The sequence below is a fragment of the Podarcis melisellensis genome, assembly GCF_964234715.1.
Source record: "Podarcis melisellensis genome assembly, chromosome: 3".
NCBI classification, from domain to species: domain Eukaryota; kingdom Metazoa; phylum Chordata; class Lepidosauria; order Squamata; family Lacertidae; genus Podarcis; species Podarcis melisellensis.
The window spans coordinates 38,399,781-38,424,416 of NC_138530.1; the positions used below are offsets into that span (position 1 = coordinate 38,399,781).

Genomic DNA, 24,636 nt, shown 5'->3' on the forward strand with positions numbered 1-24,636 from the left:
GACAACCAAACCAAAGTTGGAACTGCAACAGAGTGGTGCTGGTAGCACTTAATAGGTGGTCAGTCCACCTCTATGAAACAAGAAGATAGATTTTGTAGCTTCTTGCCCAAATGCAATAACCAACCCTGAAGGATGGCTTTCCACCTCTAACCACTAGGGAAGAGCGATTTTTTAAGCACACAGCCCCTCTTAACCCTCTCTTACCTTAGTTTCCTCCCCACTTGACAAGGCCTGTACAAAGCACTTCAGATTCTCTGTCTTGGTCACTGCCTCCATGGCCCGCTCGCGCTCCTTCACAACACTGTTCAGCATGTCCACTGCTTCTTGCAGTTCCTCCAGTGACCTGTTCATGTCCTCATTGCTCAGCTGTTGAGCACTCTGGGCTATGAGAAGCTGCAGAGGCTCTTGGGAGCCTAGCTGGTTCGGCACTGCCTAAAGCAAAACAAGTACACGAATAATATTGGGTACCAATCTAGACAGGCCACCCTGTTAATTCTCTCACAGAAGTCTTCTGAGCAAATTGCCATGATTCCTACTTTACAGAGAAGGAAAGTGAAACTTCAAGAGAGAGGCTTAACTAAAGCCACTCAATATTAATATTAATAATGATAATAAGGTAAAGATAAAGGGACCCCTGACCATTAGGTCCAGTCGTGGCTGACTCTGGGGTTGCGGCGCTCATCTCGCTTTATTGGCCAAGGGAGCCGGTGTACAGCTTCCGGGTCATGTGGCCAGCATGACTAAGCATCTTCTGGCGAACCAGAGCAGCACACGGAAACGCCGTTTACCTTCCCACTGGAGCGGTACCTATTTATAGTGGTGCCCCGCAAGACGAACGCCTCGCAAGATGGAAAACCCGCTAGACGAAAGGGTTTTCCGTTTTGGAGGCGCTTCACAAAACGAATTTCCCTATGGGCTTCCTTCGCAAGGCGAAAGCCCATAGGGAAATCTCCGGGACAGCGGGGAAGCGCAGCGCGTCTTCCCCACTGTCCTCGGACCTCCTCTGAAGGCTGGCGGTGGGGCGGAGAGACCTTCTCCCCGCGCCAGCCTTCGGATGGCTGTCCTGAAGACTTGCGGTGGGAGGAGGGTTTTCTTTCCCACCGCCAACATTCAGAATGCTGTTCTGAATGTTGGCAGTGGGGAGGAAAAACCCTCCTCCCACCGCAAGCCCCGGGAACAGAGGAGAAGCGCTGTGCGCCTTCCCCTCTGTTCCCGTACCTGTCCGAAGGCTGGCGGTGGAGCGGAGTGACCTCCTCCCGCCGTCAGCCTTCGGAAGGCTGCTCCGAAGGCTGCTGGCGGGAGGAGGTCTCTCCGCCCCACCGCCAGCCTTCGGAAGGCTGCTCCGAAGGCTGGCAGCGGGAGGAGGTCTCTCCGCCCCACCGCCAGCCTTCGGAAGGCTGCTTCAAAGGCTGGCGATGGAGCGGAGAGACCTCCTCCCGCCGCCAGCCTTCGGAAGGCTGTCCTGAAGACTTGCGGTGGGAGGAGGGTTTTCCTTCCCACCGCAAACATTCAGAATGCTGTTCTGAATGTTGGCGTGGGGAGGAAAAACCCTCCTCCCACCGCAAGCCCCGGGAACAGAGGAGAAGCGCTGTGCGCCTTCCCCTCTGTTCCCGTACCTGTGCTGAAGGCTTGCGGTGGGGAGAAAAGCCCTTCTCCGCACCGCCAGCCTGGTAAGCGGTCTCCATAGGAACGCATTAATTGATTTTTAATGCATTCCTATGGGAAACCGTGCTTCACAAGACGAAAAACTCGCAAGAAGAAAAAACTTGCGGAACGAATTAATTTCGTCTTGCGAGGCACCACGGTATCTACTTGCACTTTGACGTGCTTTCGAACTGCTAGGTTGGCAGGAGCAGGGACCGAGCAACGGGAGCTCACCCCGTCATGGGGATTCGAACCATTGACCTTCTGATCGACAAGTCCTAGGCTTTGTGGTTTAACCCACAGCACCACCCGCATCCCTAATGATGATAATAGATTTGGTTATATCTTTGTTCTACTACTAATTGTATCTACCACAACATACATCAAAATAATAAATAAAACCATGCAATCTACTAATAATATAACTCAGAGCCAACACCCAATTTCAAAAAGCAGCAACAAAGAACATGTGATATAACCAACATTTCAAACTAACGAAGACCCAACACCAGCAAATGTAAAAGATGCTACGCATTTAAAAACGGGCAGTGATGAAACTAGGTTTATAAACTAAAAACAAATTGAAATAAAAGTGTCTTCAATTTCCAACACTGATCTTAAGTCCTGAGTATATTTAGCTGGGAAGCTAATTTCTGCCACCTCACTGAAGGCCCAGATACTTGCCAGTGGATATCAGTAAGATAAGGCCTCAATAAGCAGCAGTAGCCAATTAACCAACAGTGTCAAGAGTTGCAATTTGTGGCATTATAGTTAGGGGTTCCATGACTAAATGCAACCAGAGCTAGAATGGCGAAAGAACTTAGCTGTACAGGACCATTACCATCCACAGTAATTTGGATGGCATACCATACTGAAATCATGTGAACCCAAACAGGAGAGTCACGCAAACTGTTCCTGTGTCACTAAACTGACCACTTAGATACAATGCAGCACAAAGGACTTTTATGGAGATGTGTGTCCCTTCAGCGCCATGCTCCCTCATTGTTCAAACTAAACATAAAGCAAGAAACCCCTTGCTTGTTATTTTTGAACTCTGACCCTTCTGGGGAAGTGTTGTAGTTCCGTGGCAGAGCATCTCCTTTCCATATAAAAGGTCTCAGGTTCAATCCCTTGCATATCCAGGCTGGGAGAGACTCCCTATCTGAAACCCTAGAGAGTTGCTGCCAGTCAACCTGGTTAGTAGTGAGCTGGGCAGACCAATGGTCTGACTCGCTATAAGGCAGCTTCCTATGTTCCTATGACAGGGCGGAATTCAGACCACACCTCTGCATATCACCTTGTTCTTCCCTTCCCTGGTCCATGTCTTCTCTGCTTCTCACCTGTACTTCGTTCCTGTGACTCAGCATTTCTTCCATATGCACATTCTGCAAGAACTCGGTTAAAACCAGGGCATCTTTCAAGTCTGATGTTCGGCGCTGGAGAGCCTCCTGCACACAGGCGAACCTGGGAAGGAAACCATGACATCTTCCTACAAGCATATTTCACGAGAGCAATGCTACCTGCCGCCTAAACATACGCAACTTCAATGCAGACAGACAAAGCTGATGGAGATGAGAGATAGGTCTAGAACAACATGGACTAAAGCTCAGTGGTAGAACATCTGCTCTGCATGCAGAGGAACCTAGGTTCAATCCCCAGCACCTTTGTCTGAAATCCCGGAGAACTGCTGCTTATATAGTGTGAGGACAATACTGGGCTAGACGGACCAATGGTCTGACTCAGCAGAAAGCAGCTTCCTATGCTCCTACGACAAGGAAACTTAAAAAACAACAACCCTGGCTCTCTCTTCCTCCTTGGTTGCCTGCATCTATTCCTTTGAAACCATTCTTCCACCCTGAAGTAACCTCTTCTCCTTCTCCAGCTTCTCAGAAGCCAAGTCTCCTTCCTACACCACCTCCATACAGAGAACACTCTTTTGTTCCCAGGAACTCACTTTTCCTTCACTCGTTCCATCTTTCTATGAATCATTGCAGCTGCTGTGTGTTCCGAGGAGGAGTCCATTTTCATTTCCTCCTGCAGGGCTTGAAGCTTAATATGCCACGCCTCCACTTGGTTCTCCAGGGTGCCAACCTTCTCTAGGTCCCCATGGAGGTCATCAAGGTTCTTTGCTGCGGCTGCTGCTTCTGGCTCAGAGAGCAAGCCTAGCACAGTTTCTAGCCAACACTCAGCCTCTTCTACCTCCCCAACCAACCGCAGGGCCTGCAAACAGAAAGGAGTGGCATGAGCAAGGCAGCCCCCCAGCCTGAATATGACAAGAAAGTGATTGCGCACTGTCCTCTGCAAGAGAAGGCCTTCGCCCTGAAAGATGGCGAACAACTTTCTTAAATAAATAAGAGTGTGTATCCTAATCCCAAGGTTCAAATGTCTAACTGTGGGAGAAAACTGAACACTACACCACAAATAATCTGTTCCCTACGGCTAAACTTTTCAGCGCATGGATGACAGGCAAGCAATCCAACTGAACAGGAAATGTAACCTCTGTCAGGGATACAACTTGCAGGGAATGAGCTACAAATATTAGAATTGCTAGGGTCTTTTGAGTGAGGCTGAGACTACATGTTACCCACAACATAGAGCAGCTGCCAAGAACGGCAGCTGTCTCACCCCCTTCCACCCCCAAAACCTTTTATTAATGTCTGGCATAATTCGTCTCATCTGACGATGGCGTAGATTTCATTTGCCTCCACGCTGCATCATTTGGTTGTTGCCAGCAAGGGTGGAGAAACACTTCCTGGATAGCTTAGCTGGTTAGAGCGTGGTGCTGAGAACTCATACCAAGGTTGCAGGTTCAATCCCCATGCGGGACAGCTGCATATTCCTGCATTGCAGGGGGTTGGACTAGATGATCCTCAGGGTCCCTTCCAACTCTACAATTCTATGGTTCTATGATTCTATGAAACACGCAGTGCCGTGAGATCACAGGATGTGAAAAACTGGCGCACCATGTTTACAAAAGGGAAGGATGAGACACCCTTTCCAGGGGCAGCCACTACTCACTATATCAATCTCCCTCAGGGCCACGCCATTCTCTTGGTGCCGCCTTCTCAGTTCCTCCCAGAGATCCTCCAGTTCCTCAAGGGCATCTTCCATCTGAGGACTCCACCTGTGTAGCTCCTAAGATGTACAGCACACACATGCCATTAAGACATATGAATAAAAGGGCTCCCACTGTGGTGGTTCTGCATATGTGGAACTCTTTGCCCCAGGATGTTCGCTTATCATCCTCTCTGTATGTGTTCGGACAGCAAATGAAAGCAGTTCTTTTCAACAAGTTTTTGATTCTGTTCGTTACTTCATGCTTTGATTTATTGGTGATTAGTTTTGGCCCTTGGGTGCTGCTATTAACCTGGTAATTATGTTTTAATAATGGGTTGCTATTTTTATGCCTTTTTAAAACATTGCAAGTTGCACTGACTTTTTGAAGGGGAAAAGCAGGATACAATTTTTGTTTTGTATAAATAAAATTCAGACATATGAATCTGACTGAAGCCATGTCAGACAGCTGGATCATCTACTCCAGTTTCATCTAGTGATAGGCAGCTGAATTACAGGGTCTGAGGTATGTGTGTATCTTTTCTAGCCCTTTTACCAGAAAGCTTTTTAACTGGAGATGCTGGGGACTGAGCCTAGAATCTTCAGAATGAAAAGCATGCACTCCATCACTGAGCCATGGCCCCCACTTGCTTAGTTCCCTCCTCAGATATACTCTAAGAGTAGAAGCCATTGTCCCTGTTGGGGAGGTATTAACAGATCCAGTGTGGTGTAGTAGTTGGAGGTCAGACTCTAGGACCTGGGAGACCAGAGTTCAAATCCCCACTCAGGCAAGAAGCTCACAGGGTGATCTTGGGCCAGTCACTGCCTCTCAGCCTCTCAAAGTGTTGCTGTGGAGATTAAATGGGGAGAGGGAGAACTATGAATACCATCTTGAATTCCTTGGAGAACAAGATGGGATAGAAATGCAAAAAATAAACGAAATATTTTATGGGACCCAGAAAATACCTTTGTCAGGCTGGGCTAGGGGTTGTCACCTGTCCTGTATAATACAGGATTGTCCTGTATTTCAATGTAAGATGCTACATCATGTATTGATACAGTTTTGTCCTGTATTTCAGGTCTCTTTTCTCTCTCTCTCTCTCTCTCTCTCTCTCTCTCTCTCTCTCTCTCTCTCTGCCAAGTTAGGGTTCCTCTCCAAATGTACGTGCTTGAAAGGGTTTGTGAAAGGTTATGTATTAAAGTTCTGGGTAGCCAAGCACAGACAGGTTTACGTGTGTGTGTGTGTGTGTGTGTCAAATTCCAGAGGGCCATCCTGTCAGGCTGCAATAGATTATAGTGGTTTGCTTTGAAGTCACTTCAGCATTGGGGGGGGGGGGAGAATCACACCCCCCAACTGCCCTTCCCCGCTCTGCCATGTATTTTGCCAAAACAAAGGTGGCAACCCTAGGCTGGGCAGGAATTAGGAGCATCCCTGGTGAACAGGCCTCTCTCCCTTCTTCTTACCACCCACAACAGTCCTAATTGAAACACACTTTAATTCTACAAACCTGCTTAAATACTTGGGTATTTGAAACACAAGATTCCTCTTCATTAACTCAAAGTTTAAAAAGAAATTTGTCAACATTTTGCTTTTGATTTCTGATAAGCACCTCATTCAGCTATGCTTGTAGAGTAGGCCTGTTCTTCAGCCAAATGGCAGCCTACCAGCAGCCCAAGGGAAGCCAGAATTACTACCACAGTAAGGGAATCTATGTGGGCTGCAGAATGACAAAGACTTGGGGATTTGGTGAAGCTTGCAGGGAGACATTACCCCATCAGCGACCTGGCAGAAGTCCTGAAGGTGTGCCTCCTGCTGGGGCAGGTCCTTCAAGGCATTTGAATGCCAGAGAAGCTTCTTCCTCCTCCTGGAGAAGACAGAAAATTAGGGTGAGGCCATATATTCCAATTCATTGATAACTGCCACATCAAGTACACAGAAAGAGAGAGAGAGAGAGAGAGAGAGAGAGCGAGAGAGCGCAAGCAAGCATTTATACATACCGAGATCACCCTAAAACACAACACATTTTAATGGCTTTTCAGAAGTGTAGCCATATTACTCTGTTGGGGGTATTTTTTGCACTTTAAATGCTGGATGGGATTCACCTAAGCTTAAAAACCTCCAAGGAAGGAGGGCCCACCACCTCCTGAGTAGTCTGTTCCACCGTTGAACTGCTCTTAGTGCCAGAAAGTTATTTCTGATTTTTAGTTGGAATCTTCCTTGTTAGCTGAAGCCATTGGTTCAAACCCTACCCTCCAGAGAAGGAGAAAACAAACTTGCTTCATCTTCCATGTGACAGCCCTTTAGGAGAGGGAGGGATCATCTCCTCCAGAAATGCTTGCGCAGATGGAATGTTCATAATAGTGCAACATTGAATTCCACTCTGACAAATTTGTTATGACAGCTTCTGCTATAATAAATGTGGGAGTCTTTAAGATACTTTGTTATTTGAAGTGAAGGAAGCTTGCATTCTATAACCAGTAGTGAACTCAATTCTCTGAGTGCAGGTCCTAATGTAACTAAAGCATCCATGCTCAACGGGGGAAGTACCAGCAGGCTCAGGAGGACCACAAGGTTTACAGAAGTACAAATATATATATACCCAGCCAAATGAGGATTGAGCATGCTCAATGGCCATGGAATGCTGACAACCGAAGAGAGTGACAGAAAACCAGGAAAAATTGAATGGAAGGGGGCATGACTGACTGGAACGCTGAACTGAGCGTTTTGTTGCAGGTGCTACTTAGATTCAACTAGAAGCCGCTGGGTGGTGGGCTCAACCTCACAGCTTCATTGTTTTTCTGTGGAGCTCTCAGCATCTACCCATAATGAGGCTGGGCTTAGTGCCAAGACCACAGGAACCCCCAAACCCGTTCAACTTCAAAGGGCCAGCCCCTCTGCTAGGAGTAAGAGATAAATTCATTCCCATAGTGAATTGTTGCTAAGCAACAAAGCAGATCCCAGTAAGCAACTTCTACCCTCCCCTGTCCCAGTTTCTCCTCACCACTTCCCACATAGCTTTCCCCCCAGCTTTCATCTCCCAGGAAAGCACTGTGTGTGCCAGTACCTTCTGCTGTCACTGGTGATGGCCTCCTTGCCTGGTGAGTCTGTGTTGCCCTCTTGGCTTCCTTGGATGTCCTTCCATATCTAGGAGTAAAAGTAGAGTAAGAATATATTATGCTCAGAATCCTGAGAGGTAAAACTCTGGGTAGGACCTTGTCTGAACTCTGAAGTGGCTCCAGAATTATGGAACCAGTTCCCAGAGATCTGTCTTAATCCAGCTCTTGGCCTAATGCCAAGCATTTTGCATTCTTTCCAGGTGCCACCTTGTGGGAGAAAGGGGGATGGATTTGCCACTCACCATCCTCTTCCTCTTCCCCACCTTTGCCAGCTGCAACGTTCTTGTGTTAGAGCTTGGCTGAGGCCAAAAAAACTTAAGTAGCATGAAGTCTGTTCTGGGATATTGGTAAAGCAAACAGACCACTGCTTAGCAGTAATCACCAGTGGTCTTCTTTACTAATTCAGGGCAAGAGTACATAGCACTCCTCTCTGTTTTTCCTCACCATAACAAAGCAATTGCACTGGCTTGTGCTTTTAAGCACCACCATATTATAACAAGAAGGCTACAGCTGAGAAGGCTACAGAGACCCTCCTTGTCTGCAGGGACACTTGAGCCACCAGTTCTGGCCCAAGTGTGGCCACCTGAGATTGACAGACTAGTCTTGCCTGTTGCTATGCATCCATGCATGAAACATTTTCTCCAGAGGTAACTTTTACCCATGAGACATGCCTTACAAATGGAGGATGCTCTGAGGCTGGTCATCTACGCACAGTACCCAGGAGATCTTGAGGTGTTATCTTGAATACTTTTCTTACCTCCCATACAGGTTTTCCTCCAGCCTCTCTCCCTGCACTGTTGGACATGATCTTCACTTGCTCACGATTTGGGGAATCAATTGATCTCCTGGTCGAAGCCAGTAGAGGGGCAATAGGAGCGAGGGAAAGCAGATAGGTGAAAAAACAAAGAAAACTGTTAGAGTAGAGACAGTGGCGTAGCGTGGATTGTCAGCACCCGGGGCAAGGCAAGTAATTTGCACCCCCTAACCCGTGGATTTGCGCCCCCTAACCCTAACCCCCAGAAGTTGCGCCCAGTGCGGCCGGGCCCCCCTGCACCCCCCACACTACGCCACTGAGTAGAGAACAGAAAAGGGCAAAAAAGAGAGATGATAATCACCACAGAATAAATGCAGACATTCTTGAAGAAATCCTAGTTCTCAAGCCAAATGAGCACAGAGCAGCTCAACACTCAGTATTGCAGGGTAGAATGTCTCAGGCTTATGCACCTAACCCAACTGTTTTCAGCTTTCTCAGGTTGTTTTATTCTGACCCATTATGCTTTCAGCTTTCATTATGCTTTCAGCTTTTGTTGAAAGAGGAATGTCTTGGGTAGAGCATCCCAAAGTTATAGTGATAGTAACAGAGCTGCTGGCTTAGCCTTGTTGCTGGAGCAGAGGCCATCTCAGTCTCCAGAGTCCACATTAGATTTGGGTGAAAGTTTCCTCAAGTTACTCACATCAAGGAAGATATGGTAATAAGTAAGTGCTGGTAAGCAAAAAAGGGGACTTCCCTTTACTTCCTAAATGTCTTTTGCCTTGACTGGTAGAGAGAAATAGATGCCACCCTCAGCAGCCACACATATAGGCTGCATATTCATAACTTAAAAATCTAAACAAATGCATTGCCTGAAGGCCTACAACCTCAAAAAAAAAAGTGATTAAACTACCATGCATAGGACCTTGTTCCAAAAGAATGAAATGGGGGGGGGGGACATTGTTAGGATTGCCACCTTTTCTTAGCAGCCTTGCTCCTGTGCATCTAATATCAGTAGCATGCAAAGCTTTTCTAGGCACAGTAGACTCCTCACCTGCTTAGTTACTGTATGCCACACTCCTGTTAAAGGTGCACAGCAGAACAGTAGTATGGTCAACAATGGCTCTGGCGTGCCCAAATTAGAGACATTTGCTAAATATAATCATTAACCAGCTCAGAATCCACCTCATGCAGAGAGACAAAAATTAGGCATTCAGCAAATACCTCAATAACTGCTGGAGCTGGGCCCAGCTCTCCTTCACATCTTGATGCTTGAGAGAGACTCGTGCTACTAGGCTGGGATGGAGGCTTGTCAACTGGGACACGGTCACATCCAGCATCTGGGTGGCAAAAAAGGCTGGCAATGAATGAGTGAGCAGGAGCGACAACTGCTCACTTGACTTAAATTAACCTGACCCATCAAGATAAACGCACCTCACTAGCTATACATATCTTGTAGCATATGAGCAATGTGACCAGTAGCCCCTGGTTCCCTAAAACCAAGTGGTTTGCTCAGCCCCTGGTGGGCTACCATGCATCTTAATGGGTGACAAGTTGTGCATGTCTAATCTATAGACTGCCTCCAAAGAAGATCCTGAATTAGACTTTCAGCAGCAAACACGTGACAATGCAGGATTCAACTCCCTTTCTTGTGGACCATTCCTCAGCATTCAGGAGCTTCTGCTGAAAACTGAGCTTCTTTCCGAATACCAGCATGAGCACCTCACTTTGGATACAATCACTCCAGCAGTGGAGGGGTAGGACATAGACCAGATGTTGGTACTTCAGCTGGATATCAGTTTTTGAGTCCAGGTCATCTTGCTTAGTTCATTATTTACAGGATGACAAGTTGCTCTCTAAACTAAGGGAGAAATGGACAAGCCTACAAATCTTTTTTTAAAAAAAACCTTTGCCCACCCCCCACATCTTCTTTAAGCGTGCCACCAGACTGGCACGCTTTTGTAGAAGGGATTCAAGCACATACCAGAAATTTGGTTTTGTGCAATTAACGTGGATCAAAGCACTCTGCTGCTCTATCACAAATCCATTTTTTAAAAGAATCAATAATTTTTGTAGTTTGGAAAGTGGCAGGAAAATGCACTGAAAAGTGTGGGATGAACAATGTATGAACATGAATATGTATCAACACATCAGGATGAATGCAGGACAGCTGCTCATTGTTGTATAACCACCCCACAAACAAATCAGAATCATTGCTCAATAAAGACTGGATATATTCTGACCTATATGTAAGCAACTCAAGATGAATGGTTAATAAATAGGGCATCTGGAGGGGCTCCAAGTCATGTTCCTGGGCATTGCCCAACTTACCATGACCTGACTAGCTATATCCCTGACATCCAGGTCTGGGCTGGTTTCAGGTTCCCTCTGTTTCCCCACTCCACAGAGATTCCTCCGCTACAACAGAAACAACAGGCGTTAAGCCCCGAGACAAGTAGCAATGCAGTTCTTAGAAAGCACCCACCACCTCCTCTTAGAAGCTGCTCTAGAATCTACCTTTGCATGGATGGCCCCAAGGAGCACTTCTGCTTGCTGGACGAAGGCAGCGGCTTCCAGAGCCAGCTGCAGGGTCTCATGGTGTTCCTTCAGTGTCCCCTGGAGACGCAGCCACCTGGAAGGTGAAACGGGCAGGAGGATATTAGGAACAGGGAAGCAGCTTAGCCTGTACATCCTTGACAGTTAAAGTAAAGCAAATGCGGTCAGATGATTCCATAGCCCATCCTAATGCTGGTTATGCCCCATCTCTCTTCCCCCACCAGCTCCTGCTCTAGCTCACATTTTATTGAGATGCTTGCGCCGTGCCATAATGCTCCTGCTCTCGCTCTTCCCCTGCTTCTCAAGTTTGTGAGCCAGGCTGTTCATTTCTTCATGCAGGGCCTGGAACTGCTGCTCCTCCTAAGTTGGATGAGAGAGAGAGAAAAAGGGAGGAGAGACGGGGGAGAAGAGGAATAACATAAACTTACTTTCTATAAAAGTATGACCTCATAAGAAGCTAACCGCTACTGGCATTGCCAACTGAGCCCCAGCAGAATAAACCTTGTACTCAGAAGTTGTTTTCGAAAGGAGCTTAGGAGCTCCCGATAATAATTAAGCACCAACCTTTTTTTTTTTTGCAGTGCTTTCAGGTGTTCCAAGTACTTCTCATACATTATCTCAGCAATCCTTGCAACAACTATGATGCAGGCCAAGAATTATTATTCCCAAATTGCAGGGAGGAGGGGATGGAGGGCTGAGAAAACAGTTGTACTATCCAGTACAGACAAGAGACAAAATCTTCGTAGTGGCACCCGCCTTTCTGTTCTTGCAGATGGCAGCTGCAAAATGTGATGAAGGACTGCACCAGGCTACCCTCTTGCTACCCCAATAGGACCTAGGTATGAACTACAATGCCATTTATATCATCTGAGGTAGGATGCAAAGCCTAACTGCAACCACCCCAGGTACAACAGCACTGTCAGAACCACACCCCCCCAACACTGTACAGAGAAGACTGTAAGACTGTCACCTGTTTCAAGTCAAGGATACGTCGGGTAAGCTGAATCTTGTCTGCATTCTCTTGTAGCAGGGCAGTTAGCAAAGGTTTCTCTTCCTAGAGGGACAGATAGAAATGGTTAGAATATATGAGATATTGAAAGCAGAGTGACCACAGTGTTACAATTTCATCCCAATCCTAAGAGATGCAAGTGGAGTGGTTTGGTTTTGCTTCAGAATACACAGTTAGAATCCAATTTGTAGACTAGGAGTGGGGAATCAAAGGCAATATTCCCTCCTGGGCAGGACTAGAGGCAAAGGTAGGCAGAGCCATGGGTGTCACTCTAACCTTTGTACAATAGGCTACATTCCAGCCATATGAAGACAGAGGATTCTACATGCGCCCCTCTAACTCTCTCCAACTAGGCAAGCAAGAGTCCCAAGGGCCAAATGGAAAGAAAATTATGAAAATCAATTAATCTTGCTTCTATTTTTGTATTCAGAGTTGTTTTCCTCCTTTAAAGATTTAGGATTTCTAGGAGTTTAGAACGTCTTGTTATGGAATGGAATCTGGGGGCGAAGACAAGAGCACATGGAAATTGCTATTAGATGGCCAGTGCAGTCAGCAGACAGGGGAGAAAGCAAACTATAGATGCCATTGGGAAATGACTACCTTAGCTCCCCATCTGCCATAACCAACTACTGTCTAAATCTTTCTGACCTTTGCTCCAAAACCTTGGAAGATTTTCTGAATGCTTTCTTTTTAAAATGTAATCTATTGAGTTAATTCCATAGGTGGATTTCAGAAAAATCTGACCAGCTGGGGAGATCCTTCCATATATGTGTCCGGCATCTGCAGGCAAAACATAAATTCCTCTTCCCTATGGCTCTTCCCTAGCTCTCATTATTATTCACCCATTCATTACATTTCTATCCCAAGGGAGATCAGGACAGCATACAAATATATTATACATGCTGCAGAAACAGGGGAACCGAGGGTTGGCCCTGCTTTGGCACAAACCTTCTGCCTGATCCAAGCTTCTAGTTGCTCAGCTTTCTGGTTGAACTCTTGTAAGTTTCTGAGTCCGCTCACTGCTTTGCTCTGATTTGCTGCCATCTGCTTCAGCAGTTGCCACTGTTCGCACAGGGTTTGTAGTCGCCTCGCTATCTCGGCACTGGAGTTTGACTGGACAGTAAGCTGGTCGCCCATCTATGGATGGGAAAGAACATAAGAACACGTGAAGAGCCCTGCTGGATCAGGATGATGCCCAATATCCTGTTCAAACAGTCGCCTGTGAGAAGCCGGCAAGCAAAACCTGAGCATATCAGCGCTTTCCTCACTTGTGATTCCCAGCAAATGGTATTCAGATATATACTGGCACTGACCATGGAGATAGAACCCAGCCATTGTGGCTAGTAGCAACTGATAGTCCTATCCATGGGTAGGCAAACTAAGGCCCAGGGGCCAGATCCAGCCCAATCGTCTTCTGAATCCGGCCTGCAGATGGTCTGGCAATCAGCGTGTTTTTACATGAGTAGAATGTGTGTTTTTATTTAAAATGCATCTCTGGGTTATTTGTGGGGCATAGGAATTTGTTCATATATTTTTTTCAAAATATAGTCCGGCCCCCCACAAGGTCTGAGGGACAGTGGACCGGCCCCCTGCTGAAAAGTTTGCTGACGCCTGGCCTTATCCTCCACGAATTTGTCTAATCCTCTTTTAAAGCCATCCAAGTTGGTGGCCATCACTGCCTCCTGTGTTTTCCCCCTAGCTCTGATAATAACCATCTTGAAGTGATGCGATCAAAACTGTGCACACTGTTCCAAATGTGCTCTCTCGGCATAGATATAACAGCGTTATGACACTGATGGTTTTGTTTTCAGTCCCTCTCCTAATGATCCCTAACATGGAATCTGCATTCCATGGAGAGGCGAGACTTAAAAGTCATCCAGTCTTGCCAGAGCACTGATTTCATGGAAACTCTAGAAATCAAGAGAACAGAAACAGGAGGAAACACAGAGATGCTGGACTACAGGAGAGGGAGCAAGGGTGAACAGGATTCAGGTCTCTCTTCAGAGCCGTGCTGCTACCTAAAGAACTCAAAGCAGGGGGGAGAGGGGGCTTCCAGAGACCTTGTTGTACCTGGTTCAGTTTGATCATGGTATTCTCGAAGTCTTTCATGTCTCTTTGTAACGTCTGAGCTGCCCTCTCCCATTCCTGAATACTGCAACCATCCTTCAGGTCTCGGAGTTTCGCTCGTACCCATTTCTCAGCCTGAAACATGAAGACAAATGTCAAGATGGGAACTGGACAAGCAGCTGGGGAAAGCACTCTTTCTACTTCCATTAGGAAGTTCAAAAGTCTGATTTTGTATGGGAGAAAGGAGAGACTCTGGGCAAAATGGAGAAGATGCCTGTTCTGGCATGACATTAAAGAAAACCCAGTACAGGATTATTCCATGTAACTTCCCATTGCTACAGCATGCAATCCTGTGGAATTGCAATGTTTTTAAGCATTTGTTTGTTTGTTTTAACCAAAGCTTGGGTTTGATGGTGAAGGCCTCTCTTCAATACACAGGAGAGCTGCTGCCAGCAGAGAAGACCATATTGGGCTAGATGGGCAAACAGTCAGACCGGGTAAACGGTGACTTCCTTCCAATATTCCCCTACAGCAGCATCCAGATGTTGTGAACAGATGGCTGCTCTGGCTGGGACTCATGAGAGTTGTGGTCCAGAACATCTGGAGGACGTCAGGTTGGCAAAGGCTGCCCTGGCATTAACCTCACCACAGATCTAACCCGGACGTTTCAGAAGTCAATCCATAGAATGGAAAAAACGCTAAGTAGATACTTCAAGCAGTGAGTGACAGAGTGGCACAAGTGTGAATTAATTTATCTTAATTATGTAGTTACCCATACTACACTGCTCTTCAGTTACCAAGCTCATAGTCATGACTACAGGCACTGAGACATGTTCCAGCTATATGCTTGGGATTAGCAAGAGCTGGAAAACAGGGGAGCAAAGAAGCTGCTATGTGCAGTGCAAGAGCTCAGCCTGGGTTCAGTCTGAGCTGCTCAGATTGAAGAGCCAGGAATGAATTAGCAGCTTTACAAGAGCAGGTGGAATGCAATTGGTCCCTTGTGTCACCTGGCCAATGCTAAACTCCTGAGTGCCATATGGGTAACAGGCTGCCTGTTTCTACCACCATGGCAACTAGCCATGGTGTCTGAGTCCCATTGCTAAGAGTTCCTGGTTCAAGACACCTGGCACAGAAAGGAATGACAGCCACCTTTCTCACAGGGCTGCTGTAAAGTCACATGACAAAAGCTACATACCCAAACATTCTGATATAAAAATAATACACTTTTATTATCACCTAGATGTCCCTACATCGGGCTGAGACTGCTATTCTGTGCCCCCTTCACCTCAAAGAGATGGGAAAGAAATCAGATATCTGTGGATTGACCCCCTCTCCTCTGGTCCTCCATCCTAAAGACAAGCTGCCAAGGATGACCTCATGCCATAACAACAGCCTCCCTCTAGCCAAGGGACCTTGTCTCCTTCCGTCTGCACGTTCCTCTCACTTTAACAGAGGAAAGACCTTTGGCAAGGAAAAGGCTGCCTTCCCTTCCTTTCTACTGTAGTATGGGAAAGAAGAGAAGAACATGTTCCTGCTCTACCGAGACACTGAAGGGGATTTGTTCCTCTGCCAATCTCATTTTCTTTTACCTGCATCATGTCACAGTTGAACTGAGCTATGTGAGGGCTCCATTTGGAAAGGTCGGCCAGCCCTGGGCTGTTCTGGAGGCAAGGCTTCAGCCCTGCTACTTTGCCTGCCTGTATGTTCTTGACATTCTCCTTCCAGGGACCTGCAACAGCACAGCTTGACATCTAGGAGAGAGAAACAGAGGGAAATAAAAAGTTTGTTTAGATTTGGTCCACGTCTGATAAAGGGGAAGCAGCAATGCCCTAACTGAGCTTCAGGGGGGTTCGGAACTAACGGCCTTGTGAAGTAAGTTAATCAATAAGATAGAGTCTTAGGCCATGTACACACTGTACCTTGAAAGCTGACTTCCACTGAAATCCTTCAGTGTTTTTGTATTATCCATTCACTGCAAGAATCTTGTATGCAGTGAGTAAATGGTTCATCTTTCTCAGCACATATGGACAAGGCTGGTGGTATAGTTGAAGACAAAACTCTCTAGAAGTTCTTTCCTGGCACTGCTACTCAAGATCCACTAAGGTGCCAGGGATCAAGCCTAAGGCGTCATCTAAGCAAAACATAGAAGAGGAAAAGCCCTATCTTTAACTTCATCTCATCCTGCCTCTCTCAGGTTCGGCAGAAGTAAACCTATTTCTGCAAAACTCCCAGCCCTCAGGTAAAAGAGCTTCTAAACAAACAGGGAGACTTTTTGTCTGCCTGCCTTACAAATGAGCTCAGACCCTGCTCCTCAAAAGCAGTCTAGAGAGATACTTATTTTAAGTAACTCATCAAATGGGAGAAAGTCTGGATTTCTTCCAGGCTTTGTTCTTGTGGTCAGAAATGATGCAATGTTCTGTCACCACTCCAAGACCACTAAGGTCAGCCAACTGCAGAAATGGCTTTCCTCCAAGCTCAGCCCAAGGTCCAGCTGCAAACTACCATGGAGGGCTAAATTTGTAAACAGTATCTCAAATCCCACTGCAGGAAGAGAGGTTAGTACTGGCTGCTCTTAAATGGTAGAGCATGGAAAGAGAAGCTTAACACTACTGAACTCAGAACACTGACAGCACACATACCAGAGCACTTATGAAAGATACGATTTGAGACCTTCAAGCAGAGAAGGTGTAAGTCAGGAGGGAAATAGTTCATGATGCATGAAGAGCACGACTCAGAAATATAATGATTTTAAAATTAAAGCTTGGGTGCACATTCCCAACAAATTCATGCTAAGGGTAGGTCTACACTGCAAACACAAGCTGGTTTCAATCCAGTTTAATGATCAGTTTCACCCCTCTCAATGATTCCTGGAGATAAGTTTCCTGTAAGGTAAAAGGTAAAGGGAACCCTGACCATTAGGTCCAGTCATGACCGACTCTGGGGTTGCGGCACTCATCTCGCTTTATTGGCTGAGGGAGCCGGTATACAGCTTCCGGGTCACGTGGCAAACCAGAGCAGCACATGGAAATGCCGTTTACCTTCCCGCCGGGAGTGGTACCTATTTAACTACTTGCATTTTGACGTGCTTTCAAACTGCTAGGTTGGCAGGAGCAGGGACCGAGCAATAGGAGCTCATCCCGTTGAGGGGATTCAAACCGCCAACCTTCTGATCGGCAAGTCCTAGGCTCTGTGGCTTAACCCACAGCGCCACTTGCATCCCTAAGTTTCCTGTAAGTATATGTAAACTAGGTGGTAGGGGAAGAGGCAGAAGCTGCTGCATTATTCTGAGTCAGACCATTGGTCCATCTTAGTTCATCACTGTCTACACTGACTGGCAGCAGTTCTTCAGGGGTTCAGACAGGGGACAACCCAAGCCTTACCTGGAGATGCCAGGGATTGAACCTGGGACCTCCTGCATGTAAAGCAGATGCTCCTCCACTGAGCTATGACTCTAGAGCAAAATATGTCTAGCAAAGAATTCTCATCACCTCATAGAGGGCCCCCAACACTGTCCAACCAGTTGTAGTGTAGGGGCATCCAAAAAGGAGACCTGAATGAAAGCCAAGAGGTTTGGCATGGGAATGTCTCAGAATACAAATATGGAATGAAAACAGAAGAGACTGAACAGAAACAGTTCCTAGAGGACAGCAAGTGGCATAGGGTTGTCAGTAAGAACACACATATCTGCAATGGAAAAGTAGCTCTCTATCAAGGCTGGGGGCAGCACAGCAGCCTCATAAATTAATCACAGCTAGACCCATTATAGAAAACAAGAATAATTCTTATTCTTATTCAAGAATGGGGAGGGGGAGCCACTATTAAAGGGACTGGACTTACAGCATAGATGACTGAGTCCTTGATAATCTATAGTTGTTTATAGCCTAAGCTATCACCCTTCTAATGATGTCCTGTTCAGTTTTTGCATGATAAGCTTATGGACATGCCCCAGGCATAACCTAATTTCCTCCCATGACATTTTCCCCAGAACTTCTTTTCATTTGCATTTCTGTCTGGCAGGATATAGCAAGGGAAGCTGGAAATGAACAAGGAAGACACTTTGCACAAGGACACAAAAAAGAGACTGTGGTGGGGCACAGCCTTTGAGATACTGGAGGCGGGCACAATACCATGACATTTCCCATTAGCTTGTGCCTTCAGACAAAATGGCATGCCATGTTCTCATGGCATGAGTAGTGGCCTTTCAAAGGATGCATTAGAAAGTGATGAACTGGTAATGCTTTGGTCCTTTACGCTGGATGCCAATTAGCTGAAAGAATATGCAAACTGGTACCAGGGTCTCCCAGATTACCGTATTTTTTGCTCTATAAGACTCACTTTTTCCCTCCTAAAAAGTAAGGGGAAATGTGTGTGCGTCTTACGGAGCGAATGCAGGCTGTGCAGCTATTCCAGAAGCCAGAACAGCAAGAGGGATTGCTGCTTTCACTGCGCAGCGATCCCTCTTGCTGTTCTGGCTTCTGAGATTCAGAATTTTTTTTCTTCTGGTTTTCCTCCTCCAAAAACTAGGTGCGTCTTGTGGTCTGGGGCGTCTTATACAGCGAAAATTACATACATTTTTATGTACTGCACTGAAAGAACACACATCTGTACATGGAAGAGCTATGAGAGCTCCCCCTTCAGACAAGACCCCATAAACCTGGAAAGGTGGCGTGCGAATCACTAAAGCTACAATGCTAAGCAGGCACATTGGTGATTAACTTCTACTGAACTTGGCAATATTTCTGAGCAAATGTTCTCAGGACTGCACCGCAAGATATCTTCTGTTGCTACTTCTACATCACATATGAATCACTTGTGCAGCTTCTCATGGAATGTGCTCTTCCTTGGTTCAGGTAGCTTTTTGTACATGCTTTAACAGAGCCAGAATGTACAGTCGCAACACAGGCAGCCCTTAGAACAGGATGGGAAAACTGAGCTCTCCAGATACTGTTAGACTACAACTCCCATCATCCCTGGCCACTGACCCGGCTGGCTGGAACTGAATGGGAGTGAGAGTCCAATGGCATCTGGAGAGCCGCAGGCTCCCCATCCAAACCTCAGAATGTGTGCACCTCCACTTATATACCGTATTTTTCGCTCTATAACACGCACCTGACCATAACACGCACATCGTTTTTAGAGGAGGAAAACAAGGGAAAAAACATTCTGAATGAAACAGTGGATGTATCATTTTTGTGCTTCATGCTGTGGCCACAGACATGTGATCTGATGGTGAATTTGGGGTGACCCAATGCAAAGACCCTTAGGATCCATGTGGATCTATGCTTTGTAACCACATTTTAAGTGGGGAGGGAAGGAAAAACAAAGAAGGGACATGAGAGGGGTGTGCAGAGAAGCAGCTGGCTAAGAATGCAGGAGAGGGATTTAACTGGAGGGAGGAAAGAAAGGCAAAAGTTTCCCCCCACCCAAGCCATCTCTCTCTCTCTCTCTCTCTCTCTCTCTCTCTCTCTCTCTCTCTCTCTCTCTTCCCCCCTCTCTCTCTCTCTTCCCCCCTCTCTCTCCCTCTCCCCCAGCAGCACCGGAGCACACTCTGCTTTCCCCTCTGCTTGCCTGGAGGGGAGGGCTTTCCCTGCTCTTTGTTCCGTTTCAGCAAACACAGCAACGAAACAGAGGAGGGTGGGCAGTAAGACCCTGAGGCAGTATGCAGGAAAGCAGCCGCTTCCTCTTTTCAGGTTTCCCTTCTCCGTGAAGCGCGATTTGATTTTTGCCTGATTTTTTGGCTCCAGGGACCACACATTCGCTCTATAACACACACAGACATTTCCCCTTCCTTTTTAGGAGAAAAAAATCTGCGTGTTATAGAGGGAAAAATACGATAGGTAGATAATGTACAGAGAAACTGTGGAGAGACAATTAATTTGTAAAGGCTTTTTGCATCCTTGAGGTTTCAATGATCTATCGAGGAACTCAAGGAATTCTCATGGACTCATTCCTTCCTCCTCATTTGACTGCACTGCTCTACAAGGACAAAAATGAAAGCATGCAGTCCATATTCTGTAATTGAGTTTGCCTTTATTTCCATTTGAAAAGACTCAAAACAGTCACCCAGGCTCACAAACAAAGGGCTTATTTTTAGAGGGGGTATAAAGGCACATACCATATGAAGAGGAGCAACTCTGCCCAATGAAGAATGGCCACTAGCCTGGGGCCTCCTAGAGTCTTGCTTTTCTTCTTCTATTTCCACCTCTTTTCTGAGAAAGACCTAAAAAGTGGGGGGAAACAGATAATGGATGAGGAGAGTGCAACCTCATCCAGTTCTGAAGAATATTAGAGAATACTTGAACTGGACAACTAAGGGCTGTTCATGGTGCAAAGGCAGAGCGAAGAAGAAAGGAAACTTCTCAGGGGCAGACTTCATCACATTTACCCAACTGCAGCATAAAGCAAGGTCTCATCCAAATTATGCTCTTAGGTGAGCATCACACACCCATGCTAGCTGGTCAACCACAATTTCAACAAAGCCTATCTGCCAGCTGCTACTGTGTCACAAATCTGCAGGCAGCCATTCCATGAGAATACAGAGCAAAGGCTCATCACTTTGCAACCCTCTTCGATCCTTTATTATATTTGGAAATACTGCCTATCCAACACTAAGTTCCACTCTCACTCTTGGAAGAACAGTGCAATGGAAGTAATACTTATTCCTATTTTACATTTGAAGCACAGAAGCTAATACGTTACTTTCCAAAGCAACCCAGCAAGTACGTGGCTGAAGTTAATATCCAAAGCCACCTCAAAAAGCATAACATTCTGGCCAATGGACTCACCTCTCTTTACATATCATTTGCTATCAAGCAGGAAAGGAAGGCATTACATTTCAGGTGTTATCTGAAGAGGCAGAAACCCTGAAGTCTAACAAAACTATACTTTCTCAGGATTCAGATCTTTATAAACACTCAGCGCTACCTATGCCAGACATTTATCCACAAAGCCTGAAATATCAAATTAAATAATTTGAAGAAACATTCTTTACCTATACTCAAAGACTTCACATATGGGGTGGGGGGGGGGTGGAGGGAGGAAAGCAGGAATGAACAAATCTGGCACAGAACAGTGACAAATGTCAAATGTAACCAGGAAGGATATGGACTGCAGTGACACAGAACATTTTGTTCTCTGTATTTGTCTTCCATTAGCAGCAAAGGAAGGTACCTCTACTGTACACATTGGGCTATAAGCAGTTCACACAAGTGAACAACCAATGTTATTAGAAGCAAAGGTGACATGGTGCTAGACAAAGCACCATAGGTTTCTGTGGGGGAACGGTAAATCAGCTCCCAAACACCCAACCCAAAGCTATGTAATCTACATTTTTTTGAGGGGAGACTTGCTGGAGGTGGTTGTAGCATGCTTGTGACTGAGCTCAGCAGACTTGAAGAACTTTCTTTTGGAAGGAACAAAGGAGGAACACAGCATGGGAGCATCATCATCATCATTATTTATTGTGTTCCAGAGAACACAACTGCTTGTCAGAGTTCATGATTCAGAACAAAGGAGAGCAGGTGGTTTGCTACTGTGGTGGTGGCTTCTGAACCCTAAACTGGGTATATTAGAATACAGTGGTACCTCGGGTTACATACGCTTCAGGTTACATACGCTTCAGGTTACAGACTTCACTAACCCAGAAATAGTACCTCAGGTTAAGAACTTCGCTTCAGGATGAGAACAGAAATCGTGCTCCAGTGGCAGCAGCAAGAGGCCCCATTAGCTAAAGTGGTGCTTCAGGTTAAGAATGGACCTCTGGAACGAATTAAGTACTTAACCCGAGGTACCACTGTATTGACAAGCTATGGTCTGGGAATAAGAACAAAAAATAGAGGTTAAGCTTGCACTTAAGTGCACTCAAGCATGACTACATTTTAAGCACATATTAGAAGTTTATGTTGGCTTTTGGTACTGTTTATTTCCATCTTATATGAGCATTCAATATCTTGCACTTTTCTAAATAAGCTTGTTGGTTGTTTAATTATTGTTGGGCTTACAACAGCACAAATCTAAGCACATTTACTTGGAAGCAAGACCCTCTGGACTTACTTTTAACTTTTGTGAACTGCACTGCAGCCCAAGTGTCATTTACGTGCAGAGGGGTCTGGTTAGGGCAAGTTAAGTAGCTTTGAATGCCTCATTTCCTCTTGAGATTTCTGGTGGATCATGCAAGTTCGGGGCTCAGTTTTGCAAGCAAAGAAATGATAGCCAAAGACAAGCTTCTTGCTGCTCAGAAGATCTTCAGTTAGCAGGAGGTGGGGGTGTTTTATAAATGTATGAATCACCATATCACAATTTCTTTGAAGTATGTACACTCCCTCTGTTCATTACTGGAGTGTACATCTGAGATCTGGCGTAGGTGGGTGTGTGGGTAAAAAAACCATTAGCTAGGCCACTGAAGTCAGGCTACTCCTCTCCAAAACACATATGAACAAGAATATTCCATGATGGATTTTGCGATACATTTTGTTATCCAGATAAGACTTAAAGGGGCTTGAACTATCAAAGCATCCAAGAGATGAGGAGCTCAAACAAACAAATTAGACTCCCTGGCCTGGACAACTATCCTATCGGTGCATTAGGTGATGCTTTGCTCCTATCCTGTTTATGGAATGGTTGTTAGTGTTTGGCACAGTGCCCTGTGGTCTGAGATGTTCACGGTTAAACCTGCCCATATATTCTCCACCACAACCCACTTGGCCCTTCTCCAGCCAGAGCTCAGTAATGGGAGATAAGCTTGCAGGTGACATAAGTGCTTTATTTACATACGAAGCTCCCTCAATCCATCAGCTGCAGGAAAACAAGGCTGTCAGAGCAAAGATGATCTCATCCTTCCTGCAGAGCTGCTCTGCTTGGATTGCGGAGGCAGGACTCCCTCCCTCCCCTGCCATATCATCCCATCCAACAAGCAGCAGCCGGGAGCACATGTGAAAACAAGAAACGAGTTAGTCTTTCTGTTGATTTGGAAAGTAGAGGTTGCAACTGAGAAGTGACTGGCTGGAACCTTTGCTGGCTGGTGTGACTACACAAATGAGGGCAAATGTATGTCTATCCAAAGGAAGAACTAGCCTGGGTCCTATGAGGCTCAATGCCAGGGAAACACAGAAGGCCTTATAGACAGACTCTTGGCTGAGATGTCAAGGTCAATTTGGAGGACGCTTTCCCTGGGGCCTATGAGATAGCACAATGAGGTAATGCCTTTACCAGACACTACAGAGAACCTGACAAAATCTTGACTTCACTCAAAACCGAAATAAGCAGGGTGTCCTCAGTTTATCCCATTGGGGCATGTTTCATAATTTCACAAAGCTGATGTGTCACGAGGATAGAGTTAGTCTCAGTGTTACTTCCTTCTTCTCTGAGTGTATAAAAGTTCTGCAGAGAAGTGGCTAGAAAACTGTTGCAAGTAATGCACCTTTGTAATGGGGAAATGGATCTTATGGGACCCAGAGACATCCACTTTTAAAAGGGTGCGTCTATAAAGTTTGCCTAACAACGCATCTCTTCAGGGATTTGCCAGCACTTCCATGCATAGACTTTACAAACACAGGCAGAACAATCAGCCCTCAGATCTGCTCAAAACAAGCCTAGTACTAGCATAGCAGGAATAAAGGGCATTGCTAGGATTGTGTGTGTACAAAAAACAACAACACAAGTCTGAGCAAGAAATGAAAGCAACTCTGGGTATGGTTTTTAAGCACTGGCAAATACTATGTAGACATACTCTGGATTACAAAAGTACTGTAGAAGGCTGCACCAGAATGCAGACTGCCTTTTCTTTGAAGCCCAGGAACCACTGCTGCAAAGAAATTCGAAGTCTTTCAACTGAGTACCTCCGAGCCTTTACCAGCATCACTCTGCTCACTACCCCTATAAAAACCTGCCCATCATTGACATGCCTGTGGGCGAAGCATGATGGAAACTTAGAGGCTTACTAAAGATATGGGAAGCCTTTCCTGGGCTTGCCGTACCATGCTCTGCTAGTTGCTTTCTCACTACATCATCCACAGGCCATCCAAAAAGGTAGATGAATCCAATAGATAAGAGATAGAATAGAAATGATATAATAGAAGGCAAGGCAGGACTAGAAATCCCTGGGCTCTGTTCCCAGTTTTGGGAAGGGTTGTATGGAAAAGCCACTGTAATCAAAATAAGGATTAAACTATCCAGGATCTACAGCTATCTCTGACAAGCAAGGCTGGTGCTGCTTCTATCGATCTATCTGCATAAAACTACCATCAGACTGCAAAATATGATAATGAAGGAAACTTCAGTGGTGATTCAAGGGAGGCAGGTGCTTTGTTTCATCTTATCCCTGCAGAAAAAAAGATGACATCATCATCTCCTTTGAGATTCTGAACTGTCCCTTGTTCAGAATTATTTTCTACCATGATATGAGGAGTAGTTGTGCTTCCTTAATTTCAGGCGATCAAAG

General features: G+C 45.9%; 1 protein-coding gene across 6 annotated transcripts in view; it reads right to left on the reverse strand.

The window, feature by feature from the left end:
- LOC309366804 (uncharacterized protein) overlaps positions 1–24,636 on the reverse strand; it is a 177,256-nt gene that overhangs the window by 151,154 nt on the left and 1,466 nt on the right. For 5 of the 6 annotated variants that reach the window (XR_014166883.1, XM_081905635.1, XM_081905636.1 and 2 more), the window contains exons 2-17: positions 20,314–20,418; positions 15,788–15,949; positions 14,202–14,333; positions 13,080–13,268; positions 12,093–12,176; positions 11,364–11,482; positions 11,084–11,198; positions 10,898–10,984; positions 9,791–9,906; positions 8,573–8,660; positions 7,764–7,843; positions 6,470–6,563; positions 4,663–4,779; positions 3,599–3,864; positions 2,985–3,108; positions 205–432 (exon numbers count right to left, since the gene is read on the reverse strand). Coding sequence is in view for 5 of the 6 variants with exons in the window: in XM_081905635.1 (XP_081761761.1) it covers positions 205–432; positions 2,985–3,108; positions 3,599–3,864; positions 4,663–4,779; positions 6,470–6,563; positions 7,764–7,843; positions 8,573–8,660; positions 9,791–9,906; positions 10,898–10,984; positions 11,084–11,198; positions 11,364–11,482; positions 12,093–12,176; positions 13,080–13,268; positions 14,202–14,333; positions 15,788–15,949; positions 20,314–20,418 (2,106 nt within the window). In the remaining variant the exon portion in view is untranslated. The remainder of the gene's footprint in view (positions 1–204; positions 433–2,984; positions 3,109–3,598; positions 3,865–4,662; positions 4,780–6,469; positions 6,564–7,763; positions 7,844–8,572; positions 8,661–9,790; positions 9,907–10,897; positions 10,985–11,083; positions 11,199–11,363; positions 11,483–12,092; positions 12,177–13,079; positions 13,269–14,201; positions 14,334–15,787; positions 15,950–20,313; positions 20,419–24,636) is intronic. The other variant, XM_081905637.1, reaches the window with a different exon arrangement.